At 47.3% G+C, this 13,435-nt stretch overlaps 1 protein-coding gene across 8 annotated transcripts in view; it reads left to right on the top strand.

The window, feature by feature from the left end:
• Window positions 1–13,435, top strand: part of LOC119954314 (coatomer subunit zeta-1-like) — a 35,321-nt gene that overhangs the window by 3,646 nt on the left and 18,240 nt on the right. For 2 of the 8 annotated variants that reach the window (XM_038779434.1, XM_038779435.1), the window contains exons 2-8: window positions 939–1,007; window positions 1,127–1,208; window positions 4,037–4,128; window positions 6,752–6,807; window positions 7,280–7,357; window positions 8,461–8,512; window positions 8,634–8,741. In XM_038779434.1, the coding sequence (XP_038635362.1) occupies window positions 939–1,007; window positions 1,127–1,208; window positions 4,037–4,128; window positions 6,752–6,807; window positions 7,280–7,357; window positions 8,461–8,512; window positions 8,634–8,726 (522 nt within the window). In that variant the 3' untranslated portion in view covers window positions 8,727–8,741. Of the gene's footprint in view, window positions 1–938; window positions 1,008–1,126; window positions 1,209–4,036; window positions 4,129–6,751; window positions 6,809–7,279; window positions 7,358–8,460; window positions 8,513–8,633; window positions 8,742–13,435 lie in introns of all 8 variants that reach the window. The other 6 variants (XM_038779432.1, XM_038779436.1, XM_038779440.1 and 3 more) reach the window with 4 other exon arrangements.

Raw genomic sequence — 13,435 nt, 5'->3', positions numbered from 1 at the left:
TCTAAGAAGCTACTGCAAAACCGAAATGTGTGCAGAATTGTTTCTACGCTGTGATTGATTGTGACTTTAATGCTGACCTCCTGGTGGGAAGTGGTGGTGGTGGTTAGGGGTGGGGGCGGGGGGCGGAAGCAGTTAAAATGAGGAGCATCTTGTCACTTTCCCCACCCTGCTGCCATCCCACAGGTTTCCAATATTAACCTTCCCCCTTTGAACAGACAAGTGGGACAACTTGATGAGCTCCATGTCCTGCTTGACAACTTTTGTTTGGAACTTGAGTATGGGTAGGTGGGGTAACGGTAACAGGTTCATATTGCATCACCAGGCCACACCTGCCAGCAGGGGGATTGGGTGCCAAGGGAAGCCCAGGCAGGTAAGTTTTTAATTTTTATGTTATCTGCCCTTGTGGGATTGGGGGTGTTGCACTGAACCTGTGCCCCCCAACACCATCATCATTTTTTTCCATTCACCTGAGAGGGCAAATGGGGCCTCAGTTTAACGTCTGATCTGAAAGACAGCAGCTCTGACAGTGCAGCACTCCCTCAGTAGCACACTGGAGTGTCAGCCCGGGGTTCTAGGGACACCTCTGAGTGAACCTGAAGCCCATATCTGCTGACTCTGACAGTGCCACAGAGAAACAAGAGTGACACAGACACGGTTAGACGGAGGAGTACTGCTTGTCTTGCACACACATTCTCCTCGGCCAGTTTCCAGGTCCCTTGCTGGGTCCTGGGACAGAGATTAGCATGGGACATAAATAGAGCGGCAGGTAGATTCACCCGGGCAATTTGACCTACTCCCTGGGAATGTTACAATGGGCAATGACAGCAACTCGAACCGTGTCAGGAACGGGGAGCTCGAACCCATTTTAAAAACAGTGAAGCACCTGTCATGGACCTGGGTGAAAATGTCTGTTCTTTGTCTTTCCCTTGTGGTTTCAGGAGCCTTCTCTCTACACTGTCAAAGCAATCATCATCCTGGACAATGATGGGGAGCGTCTGCATGCCAAGGTAACTCCTAAAATGTGGAAGTTTGATAAAGCTGTTGTTTCCTTAGTAACATCCATTGGAATGATTCTCTCTCTGTCTCTCTCTCTCTCTCTCTTTGCTTTTATTCTTTCGCTCCACAGTATTATGACAATGCCTATCCTTCCACCAAAGAACAGAGGAATTTTGAAAAGAATATTTTCAGCAAGACGCATAAAAATGACAGTAAGTGTGTCTATCCTTCTTTACCACTGCCATGTTAAGTTGGGGGATAATTGGAAATTTTAAATCTAGCATTAATAGACTTTTGTTGGCATCAGTATTAAAGATTGTACCCCTCAAAGCATTCTTAAGTTTTTAAGGAAGAATGAATTTACTAGTTACTAAATGTGAGGAATGTACTAAAATACAGATTAGAACTAAGTGAATCCAAAAATAAGAAAAAAAATAGATATATGAATCTGTTTTTGACCGTCCGTGAGGATTAGATGGTGAAATACTGTGGCATTTGCAATTGTGATTCCAGTAGCACTGACCTCCAGCAGTTGAGTAGTTGTTTTTGACATTCTAGCATCCTGCAGTTTTGCTGAGAGGTTGTCCTGCTTCCTTTTTAGCTGTGGCTTTGCTGTCTTGACTTTGCTTCAATAATCCGAGGGAGCAAGGCTTGTATTTGTCTGGGTCACTGTGGAGTTTGCACATTATCCCCGTGTCTGTGTGGGTCTCAACCCAAAGATGTGCAGGGTAGGTGGATTGGCCACACTAAATTGCCCCTTAATTTTAAACACTAATTCCTGCTGCTTCCATTAGCTCCACAGGAGATGGCAATTCACATTTGCACTGCTTCTTAATTTCAAATGTCTCTGAGACAGGGTGTGACAGACCGTTGTCTCTCTCTCTCAGTATCACCATATTGGAGCAATTCAGACAATGGCAGAATTTGCATTCTCAGAATTTACATCCTCCGCCATCTTTGGCATGTTTGTCCATTTTAATAACACATCTCGAGTTCAATATATCCATTTATAATTTGAGGTTTTTCCTCCATTATCGTAACAGAACCAAGGCAGGTAGCCTGGCATTAAGAGACAAATTAGCTATGATCTGATTAAATGGCAAAACCATCTTGAGGGTCAGACTGACACAAAGGAGGAAGACAAAATGTCTCTGACTATCACTGGATGGATATCAAGAGTAGACACCGTAACTGATTTCCCTCGCCCTCTCCTGTAGACCGGGGAATGAGATACTTTGTAGTGCTTATAACACTGCCTGCCTGACATCAGCTGACTCCGCATCGGGCTAGAGATTGGGCACTGGTTTAAATGGCTCGGTATCTCACCGATTGGAGAATTGACTCAAATCCCTTGTGCCATTGGAGGGGAAGGGGAGAAGAGCACGGTAGCATAGTGGTTAGCACAATGGCTTCACAGCGCCAGGGTCCCAGGTTCTATTTCCCCGCTGGGTCACTGTCTGTGTGGAGTCTGCATGTTCTTCCCGTGTCTGCTCCGGTTTCCTCCCACAGTCCAAAGATTGTGGGTTAGGTGGATTGGCCATGCTAAATTGCCCTTTAATGTCCAAAAAGGTAATGTGGGGTTGAGGGGTTAGGGTTGGAAGTGTGGGAATAGGGTGGAGGTGTGGGCTTAGGTGGGGTGCTCTTTCCAAGGTGCAGACTCTATGGGTCGAATAGCCTCCTTCTGCACTGTAGATTCCATGAAGAGGGGGAAAGAGAGGAGTGATGTTCACAATTTATTCTTTGAATGTAAGCATCACTGTTTAGGCCACCATTTATTGCCCTTGAGAAGTACAGCCTGTGTAAGGATTCTCACAGTGCTGTTAGGAAGGGAGTAATGATGAAAGACCAGCTGGAGTTCAGTGTGCAGTTCTGGAAAGCGGTGTTTGTATTAGAAAGGATGCAGAGATGATTCACCAGGATATTGCCTGGGCTGGAGCTATAAAGAAAGGCTGGTTAGGTTAGGGCTGTTTCTTTAGAGCAAAGAAGACTGAGTGGGTCTTCATCGAGGTGTACAGAATTGAGGGACATTGGGTAGATATGAAGAAACATTTCCCCTTTGTAGATGGAGCATAGATTTAAGGTAAGGAGCAGGGGATTTAGAAGGGATTTGAGGAAACACATGACCCATGTGCACAGGTGCCTTTCTATGGCCCCTTTCTATGCTTAAAAGCTCTAACTCTAAAGGTGATTTTTTTTGGCGAGATTTGGAAGTGGAACCTGCAGGTGGTGGTGTTCCCATATGCCTGCTGACCTTGTCCTTCACGGTGGTAGAGGTAACAGATGTGGCAGGTTCTGCAGAGGAAGTCTTGGTGAGTTGGTATAGTGTTTCTTGTGGAGAAGCATGTGTGTGCGTGTGCGCGTGTGCGCAGTCACTGTGCACTGGGAAGGAGCGAATGTTTAAGGTGATAGATTTCATGCTGATCCAAATTGAATTGAAAACAGTTCAAAGTTACTGGTATCCGGAGAAGGTCACAGATTTTGTGAGCTCAGTATATCGAGAACAGCTGGCTGATGCTCTGATATCAAGTGTATGTTTATTAAGAATTGACATGTGACTTATAACTGAGGTTATGCAATCCTTTGTTTAAACAGTAGACTGAGTCAGATGCAATTCAGTGTGACGGAAGCTTTAGGTCATCCATTTTGGATTGAAGAAAGATAGATCAGAATATTTTCTAAATAGTGAGAAGTTTGAAACTAGGGCAGTGGAGAGATAATAATCTTTATTATTGTCACAAGTAGGCTTACATTAACACTGCAATGAAGTTACTGTGAAAAGCCCCTAGTCGCCACATTCCGGCGCCTGTTCGGGTACACTGAGGGAGAATTCAGAATGTCCAATTCACCTAACAGCATGTCTTTCGGGACTTGTGGGAGGAAACCGGAGCACCCGGAGGAAACGGGGAGAACCTGCAGACTCTGAACAGTGACCCAAGCCAGGAATCGAACCCAGATCCCTGGCGCTGTGAAGCAACAATGCTAACCATTGTGTTGCCGTGAATCCCAATGAAATTCTGACACTGTCCTTTGACTGAAACAGGTGAAATTGCATTCCTGGAGGGACTGACTGTGATCTATAAAAGTTCTGTTGATCTGTACTTCTACATCGTAGGCAATCCACAGGAAAATGAGGTAAAAACAAAATCCCTTCTTTTGTTCCATTTAATGAAACGCAGCAGATGTGTTGGGAAATGCTGGGTGGAGTCTAGCAAGAGGTTGTTGTCTATTCGTTCTGACCCTGCCTCCCATGGAACAGCTCAGAACAGCAATGGTAGGAGCCTCACGGTAATCCCCTGCCACTTTTACAACTGGTACGAGGATTGTCAAGAATTTGGGAGTGAAAATAAATATTTAGATTTCATGGAATTCCTGATTTCTGTAGAGTAATGAGCAATTTGTAATGCTGTCACTTATTTCTTGCTACATTGTTAGATAGTAACAAGGAGTGGCAAAATAAAGTAGTGTCGGAGGCAACATCATTTAAAAGTAATATGGTTTGACAGTAATGTAGCAATATGGAGTTAAGAGCAACAGTGTTACAGAGTGATGGCTTGCAGCAGAGGTGACGGGTAGATTATGACTTGTGACAGTGTAAAACAGGTGAATGGGAGAAAGAAGCTTGAATAATATCTTCCTGATTGACTTCAGTGAAAATAAAAATAGGGAACAATGTTAATTGGTCAGCTGATTCACTGTTGCCTCTTTCACATTGTTGCTCAAAACCTATCCCTGTGTATGATTTTTAAAAAAAAATAATAATTTACAGGGTTTGGATGTTGCTGGCTGGCCAGCTTCTATTGCCCAGCTCTAATTGCCCTTGAGACGGTGGTGGTGAGCTGCTGCCTTGAACTGCTGGAAGTGTAGGTACATCCACTGTGCTGCTAAGGAGGAAGTTCCAATATTTTGACCCAGCAACAGTGAAGGAACGGTGATATATTTCCAAGTCAGGATGATGAGTGACTTGGAGGGGAACCTCCAGGTTATAGCATTCCCAGGTATCTGCTACCTTTCTCCTTCTCTATGGTAGCGGGTTTGGAAAGTGCTGCCGAAAGAGCCTTGGCGAGTTGTGCAGTGCATCTTGTGGAATGCACACATGGCTGCCGTTGTTCATCAGTAGTGGAGGGAGTGAATGTTTTTTGGAAGGGGTAGCAATGAATGGGCTGCTTAGTCCTGGATGGTGTTGAGCTTTTTGAGTGTTGTTGGAGCTGCACTCATCCAAGGAAGTGTGGGGAGGGCGGGGGGGGGGGGGAGAAGAGAGAGATTGTGGTCAATATTACTGAATGAGTCCTTTCTATGACATTGTTTTGTGCCACAGTTTAAACCACTTGCTTTAAGCAGGTGATAACACCTGTTCAAAAATAATAAATTTTTAGAGTTCGGTAAACTTAATACCTTGATTCTTACCGTGACACATGAGACAGATTAAGCACAAGCTTATTTCTGTTTCCATAGCTAGCATTCCTCTGGACTGGTCACTAGCTGTCGCTAGCGGCTATTGTTGAGCAGTGGCACTCTGCATCAACCGGCTGACCAGGTGACTCTTGCTGCCTGTCACAGTACATTGGAAGGATTACAGGCCGATAATCAACAAAGCAAAATACTGTAGGTGCTGGAAATCTGAAATAAAAAAAAGACAATGCTGGAGCAAGTCTGGTGGCACCTGTGGAGAGAGAACCGAGTTAATGTTTTGAATTCAATATGTCTCCTCTTCGGAGCCTCAATCAACCTGTTCAGACCACATTACAAATGCACCTTCCTTGACCATCAAGTCCTTGGTGGGACTCGAACACAGAGCTTCTGAGTCTGAGGCAAGAGGCGCTACCCACTGTGCCTTACCTCCCAAACTAACACTACAGAGACTTCTAGCTTGGAGCAACAGGCCCATTTCCATTGTACCTCTCGTGTTCTTCAATTATCTCCCCTCTTTCCTTTCAGATAACTCTTGTCCCATTATAGAATGTAATAAACACCAGTTTCTTCAGACATGGCACTTTTTATTTCTGTATCGATTCGCTGTTGACTTGCAGTGGGAGTTTGCTGCGTATGTTGTTTATTGTTTTACCAAGCAGTTGGCTAGACCTCTTGTGCTACCAGATGCTGGGATATGGAGAGGTTTCCACATATCCCACGCCATTGATCTGACTCCTTCTCAAATCCTGGGCTTAAGGGGCGGCACGGTGACGCAGTGGTTAGCACCCGCGCTCTCACGGCGCCGAGGACCCAGGTTCCATTTGGGCCCCAGGTCACTGGCCGTATGGAGTTTACACATTCTCCCCCGTGTCTGTGTGGGTTTCACCCCCACAACCCAAAGATGTGCAGGGTAGGTGGATTGGCCACGCTAATTGCCCCCTAATGGGAAAAAAATTGGGTACTCCTCGCTCATTTAAGACAATGAGGAGAAATATTTTTCTGAGGGCTAGAGTCTTTGGACCATCGCACCCTCAGGTGATGGGAAGCAGAGTCTTTGTATATTTTTAAGGCAGAGGGGTGGATAGATTCTCCAGGGATGAAGGATTACCGGGGGTTGGTGGGAATGTGGAGTTGAGGTTGCAATTAAATAATCAGCCGTGATTTCATTGATTCACTCAGCAGCCTTGGTGTGGAGTGACCTACTTTGTATGTTCTTGATGTAAGAGGTGTTCCATAGATTCAGGATAATATTGCATCAGCATAATTCTAGTTTTATTGTGAAGTTTACTCCGTTTTAATATCATGGGCATAAATTAAATGTGTAACAGCTTCTGTCTATTTACAGCTCATGTTAATGACTGTTCTCAATTGCCTGTTCGATTCTTTGAGCCAGATGCTACGGTAGTGAGACTTTTAAAAATCTTGTTGAAGTTGACCTTTTAACATGTGTAACTATAGCTCATTGAAAATGTTCTATCCCTCAATTCCCCCATTCCCTTCCCACCAAATTGATTTACCACCACCCTATGCTCAGGACCCTGTGTCAGGAGGCATCAGACTGTTTCCAGCATTGGCCCATCCAGAGCTGAGCGTCTGAACCTATATCCACACCACATATTCCAAAGGCAACTTGATTAGCTTCTGTTTGGAAACTAAATTAGCCAGAGTTCCATGTTCAAGTAATTAATTTTAATGGCCCATCTCCAACAGTTGATTACCTTTTGGTGGTAGCCGTAAGTACCTTGCAAATGAGACAGGAGATGTGAGTCCTTCACACTCCCCTGAAGTCAGGGCAGAATTTCAAATCATTATCTAGTATTAAGCATATCATCATGACAGTACTTTTTGATAATCCCATTTTGTATTTTTTCAGGAAAAATGTGGAAAAGAAATCTCTAATGGAGAATATGGATGGGGTTCTGCTGATCATGGATGAGATTGTGGATGGAGGGTGAGATGATTTTTACACTTTTTTTTCAGATAAAACCACATTCTTTGGAAATTCTGCCTATTTGAGGGTTGTTAATGAGGACATGTTGCATAAGTATGGTTTGCTTGCATTCTCTTAGACAATTAAATGTGATCTAATTTAGGTACTTTAAAATAACAAGATTTGATAGGAAATAGTTTCTCTTTCGGCCCTATGGTGGCAGAGTCCAGAACAAGGGAGATAAGAACCAGGCTGTTCGGAGATGATGTCAGGCAGCACTTCACACAAAGTTGAGTGGAAATCTCCATTAACATGGCACTGAGTAACAGTGTGACTCCGAGATACAGTCAGTAATATGGCACTGAGTAACGGAGTGACTCCGCGATACAGTCAGTAACTTGGCACTGAGTAACAGTGTGACTCCGAGGTACAGTCAGTAACATGGCACTGAGTAACAGTGTGACTCCGAGGTACAGTCAGTACTGAGTAACGGTGTGACTCCGAGGTACAGTCAGTAACATGGCACTGAGTAACGGAGTGACTCCGCGATACAGTCAGTAACTTGGCACTGAGTAACAGTGTGACTCCGAGGTACAGTCAGTACTGAGTAACGGTGTGACTCCGAGGTACAGTCAGTAACTTGGCACTGAGTAACGGTGTGAATCTGAGATACAGTCAGTAACTTGGCACTGAGTAACGGTGTGACTCCGAGGTACAGTCAGTACTGAGTAACGGTGTGACTCCGAGGTACAGTCAGTAACTTGGCACTGAGTAACGGTGTGAATCCGAGATACAGTCAGTAACATGGCACTGAGTAACGGTGTGACTCCGAGGTACAGTCAGTACTGAGTAACGGTGTGACTCCGAGGTACAGTCAGTAACATGGCACTGAGTAACGGTGTGAATCTGAGATACAGTCAGTAACTTGGCACTGAGTAACGGTGTGACTCCGAGGTACAGTCAGTACTGAGTAACGGTGTGACTCCGAGGTACAGTCAGTAACTTGGCACTGAGTAGAAGGATTACTGAGTTACAGTGAGAGAGAGCTGAATTGACATCAGTCAGTCACAAACTCTGGCCATTTTTTATCCTGTGTTTTTACTTTGCTTCTACTCCTTTGACAGGGTCATCTTGGAGAGTGATCCCCAGCAGGTCATTCAGAAAGTGAATTTCCGGGTAAGTGTCTGTTCCAGAACATTCCTGTCATTCCACGCCCTCTTTTTGTGCTCTCCTGTTTGGGGCGACTATATCTTTACTCTTTTCTTTCTGTCCTTCTCTCTCCCTTTCCCTCTGCCAGACAGACACTGAATCAGCCTATGGCTTTGTTCTCTTTGACTATCTGACCAGCAGCGGGAACAGCGAAGACCAATGCAATCGGCCTCTGAATTAATGACGGGTAGTGCAGGTACAGGATGGTGTCTGCCCTCGCTGCATGCTGTAGCATGGAATTACTTGTCAACTTGATGAGGGGTGTACCTCCTGACTGAATTGTCTTTATCTGGCTATTTACACACTAGCACTAGCATTTATGCATTTAGCTGATCTCAGCTGAGGAGACCAGGGAGGAAGTTGGAAAGTGATGAACAAGAACATAGAACATAAGTGCAGAAGGAGGCCATTCGGCCCATCAAGTCTGCACTGACCCACTTCAGCTATCACTTCCACCCTATCCCCGTAACCCAATAACCCCACCTAACCTTTTTAGTCACTAAGGGCAATTCATCATGGCCAATCCACCTAACCTGTATGTCTTTGGACTGTGGGAGTGATGCTCAATCAATGACTCCAGAAGCGAGATTGGATGACAACTGAATGCTTTATTGTACTAGATGTTTCCCCCAGCAGTGCAGGTACAGAATGCAGCAGCTAGGGAGACACGGACTCTTATACTCCACCTTACTGGGCGGAACCAGCAGGCAGGCTTCACCAATGATACAGCAGTCTCCGGTACCTCCCACACCAATGGTCTTACAGCATTGTCCAGGGTACCGTAATACCCCTAATACCGACTACCACATTCACCCCCTTTTTCAAAAAAAAAAAAGAGTCCGGTGGGGTGGTGGTCTCGCGTTTTTCAGTGGTAGAGGTTGAGGTTATGGTGGTACCCAGTATACATTAACAGTGTTTTGCCTTGTTACATATCACAACTATTTACAGTATTTATTTACAATCAGAATGAAGCAATTAGTCGATCGGAATTACTGGTCGTGCTCTGCGATCGTCGCAGTTTTGGCGGTGATGCGGGCGCCGGCTCGGACATCCGTAACTCCGGGAGCGTGACTTCGGCTTCTTCGGCAGCTTCATCACTCCTGGATGGGCCGGGTGGGAGGACCGATCGACCTGGGAAGGGGGCGGCTGTGGGGTGCGCCGGTGGGATAGAGGGGGGGGGGGGGTGGTGTGTGTGGATCCAGTGGGCGCCAGGTCCCGATGGGAGACCGTACCCTGCCGGCTGTCGGGGTACACCACGTAGGCGTATTGAGGGTTAGCGTGGAACAGGTGAACTCTCTCGACCAATGGAACCGACTTGTGCGCCCGCCCGTGTTTGCGGAGCAGGATGGGTCCAGGAGCTGCCAGCCAGGTCGGGAGCGAGGTCCCGGAGGAGGACTTCCTGGGGAAGACACGGAGACGTTCATGAGGTGTTCGGTTGGTCGTGGTACACAGCAGTGATTGGATGGAGTGGAGAGCATCAGGAAGGACCTCCTGCCAGCGGGAGACTGGGAGATACATGGACCATCGGGCCAGTAGGACGGTCTTCCAGACCGTTCCGTTCTCCCTCTCTACCTGTCTGTTCCCCCGGGGGTTGTAACTGGTCGTCCTGTTCGAGGCAATGCCCTTGCTGAGCAGGAATTGACGCAGTTCGTCGCTCATGAAGGAGGATGCCCTATTGCTGTGCATGTAGGCGGGGAAACCGAACAGGGTAAAGATATTGTGGAGGGCTTTTGACGGTGGCTGCGGTCATGTCGGGGCAGGGGATGGCGAATGGGAACCGGGAGTACTCGTCAATCACATTCAGGAAGTACGGGGTTGCGGCCGGTGGAGGGGAGGGACCATTTGAAGTCCACACTGACTCCATCATGCACTACGTAGCTGAGGATGGCTAGACAGTCGGTGCTGAACACACATTTGTCCTTGTAAGTTAGGTTAAGGATTTTTGCGGTATGGAGGAATTTATGGAGGTTGGTGTCGTGGTCCTGCTGGTCGTGGCCGCAGATGGTGACGTTATCGAGGTACGGAAACGTGGCCCGCAAACCGTACCGGTTAACCATTCGGTGCGTCTCCTGTTGGAAGTCCGAGACTCCATTTGTGACACCGAAGGGCACCCTTAGGAAGTGGTAGAGCCGCCTATCTGCTTCGAATGCAGTGTATTTGTAGTCGCTAGGGCGGATGGGGAGCTGGTGGTAGGCGGACTTGAGATCCACCGTAGAAAAGACCTTGGGCGGAAATCTCCGCAACGGCCGACGCCGTTGTGAAACCCGGTGTGCTGCCCGTGAAGATGGGGCAATGAAGTTGTACAGGGGGTACAAGAATGTGTTGTGCTATAGAGCAATGCTTGCATTTCTGTACCACCATTGCCAATCTCTGGAGTTCCCAGAGCACATTAAAGCCGATTGAATTTTCACTGTTGCAACGTAGGAAACACAGCAGTTAACTTGCACACGGCAAGCTGTCATAAACAGTAATGTGATACCAACCAGATAATCTCAGACAGGATTTTCTGTTTCTGCCCAGCAGCGAGCTTGGTGAAAGTGAAAATCGCTTATGTCACAAGTAGGCTTCAAATGAAGTTACTGTGAAAAGCCCCTAGTCCCCACATTCCAGCGGCCTGTTCAGGGAGGCTAGTACGGGAACATGGTGCTGGCGCGAGCGGAAAAGTCAGAGGCCAAGAGTCCAAGTCCTGCTGACTGGAAAACAGTTGGCAATTCTCCCCACTTTCACGGTGGGCCGGATTTCCTGGGACCCACGATGAAAACCCCATCTGCCTCCAATTAGCGTGTGTCGGATACTCATTGAAAACGCAACTCGCCGGACTCCAGTCTTTTGCCCCGCCCATCCCCCTCCTAATTACCTGCTGTGCCAGCGGGAATGAGACCCGTCTGATTCACAACCTTGCATGCGGTGTGCAATTGTCCACCCCACTTTGCTTGTGACTTCGAGGTGGGTGCAACATTTAGAGCCACCCTGAAACAGGGCGTCAGCGATGCCATGTTGACCTACACTGCTGGGGACTTGTGTTTGGGTTGCTCACAGTGGCTACTGGGTGGAATAAAGGTGTTTTGGGGAGCACAGTGGCAGGCAGAGAGATTGGGGTGTGGAAGCTGGAGCCTGCCGTGATAGAGTGGCACACGGACACAGAGGGGGTGGATGGGATTTAGAAGAATTAGGGAATGTACACAGACTCTGGATTGGAGGCGGGGGGCGGGGGTTGGTGGTGATTTAGTGTGGGACAGGATGCAAAGTGACTCATGAAGGGAAACAGTTTTGTGACCAGTCCTGAAGGAACTGTGGATCTGAGTGAAAGACCGTCATAATCTCTGGACGGGGCAATGGGGTATGGTTGAGAGGTTAAAGGCAGTCCTGACGATTCACAGGCTATGCTACAGGATGATGCATGGCATTGTTACATATGTCTGGGTGGTACTTCACAATGGCTAAGGTACTGAATCAGAACCCTTTTCGAAAGTCTGTAATCTGGAACAGTTTCCTTCATGACCTCTCCTGGGTGACCTCTGCAGCCTTTCTGGAGCAGATTTCATGACCTGTCTCATGGCTGCTCGCATCCTTCTCTGTTCCAAATTGATGCTCTCTCTCTCTCTCTCGTTAAAGTTCTGCCCAGCCCTTCAGACAAAGGTCCTCCTCTGGATTGTCCAGACTGTAATTGGGCTGCTTGATTGCCCATTCCCGTTTACACACGACTACAACTATTCCATTCACGTGCAACTACCTTCCATTAACAGACAAATGGGTCACCTGACTCTGTAATAGGATAATTGCTGGTCATGCACAAATGTCTTGAAAGACCTGTGGTGGGATTCTCCGCCAGCGGGATTCTCAATTTTGCCGGCGCCCATGGGTTTCCCGACGGTGTGGGGCAGCCCATAATGGGAAACCCCATTGACCGGCCGGCGTAATGGAGAATCCCGCTGGTGGGTCAGGACAGAAATGCGGCGGGGCGGTGAATCCAGCCCAATGGTCTTGGGTGAATCACCTTGTGCATTCCCTAATGAGTTACGTCTGAATGGGACCATGTGACTCAGCATAAGTCCGGGCTAACAGTATTTTCCTTCGGGCTGCACGATGGCGCAGTGGTTAGCACTCCAGCCTCACGGTGTGAAGGTCCCAGGTTCAATCCTGGCCCGGGTCACTGTCCAGTGAAATGCCCTTTACATTATGTGAGATTCACACTGGAAATGTCATCCTCCAAGTGTCTCTGAGGGAGAGATACAACTCAACAGAGTTTGACAAGATCCATCGTAGAGCAGACCTTCAGGATCCTAAAGATGTTTGCACATTCTCCCCATGTCTGCGTGGGTTTCGCTCCCACAACCCAAAGATGTGCAGGCTAGATGGATTGGCCACACTAAATTGCCCCTTAATTGGAAAAAATGAATTGGGTACACTAAATTTATATTTTAAAAAAAATATAGTATTCTCCTTCAGTCTGTTTAACCCTTAAATTGCTTGCTACGTTTTGGACCCCATTTCTGGACACCAATTTCCGAATATCTCCCACATCTGACAACTTTCACGTAATCTACCTGCTCCAGGGAGGGGCCAAGCCCTTTTGTGCTCAGTGGGTGTCAGGCATAGCTTGGCATGCAGGGTGTAGTCCTTGCCTCACATTCTGGGGTCATGGGAGTATCTGGCTTGGTACTGAGATGGGATGGTCAGAGGAGGAATCTACAGCCTCTAAACGGAAAGCTTGTTTTGTGGGGAGGTCATCTCTGTCACCATGCACACAGCCTCGATGGGGGTGGGTGAGGCCCGCATGGGGACAACAGTGATGGTTTCAAGGGCAGGAATCTCCACTACCATAATAATGGGGTCCAAGGTTACTGGGGGTGGTGGTTCTCCCTACATAACGAGGGTGGAGGAAGATTG

The sequence above is a fragment of the Scyliorhinus canicula genome, chromosome 19 (assembly GCF_902713615.1).
Source record: "Scyliorhinus canicula chromosome 19, sScyCan1.1, whole genome shotgun sequence".
In the NCBI taxonomy this organism is placed as follows: Eukaryota; Metazoa; Chordata; class Chondrichthyes; order Carcharhiniformes; family Scyliorhinidae; genus Scyliorhinus; species Scyliorhinus canicula.
The sequence above is the reverse complement of the archived record's forward strand: the minus strand, read 5'-3'. Positions and strand labels throughout refer to the sequence as shown.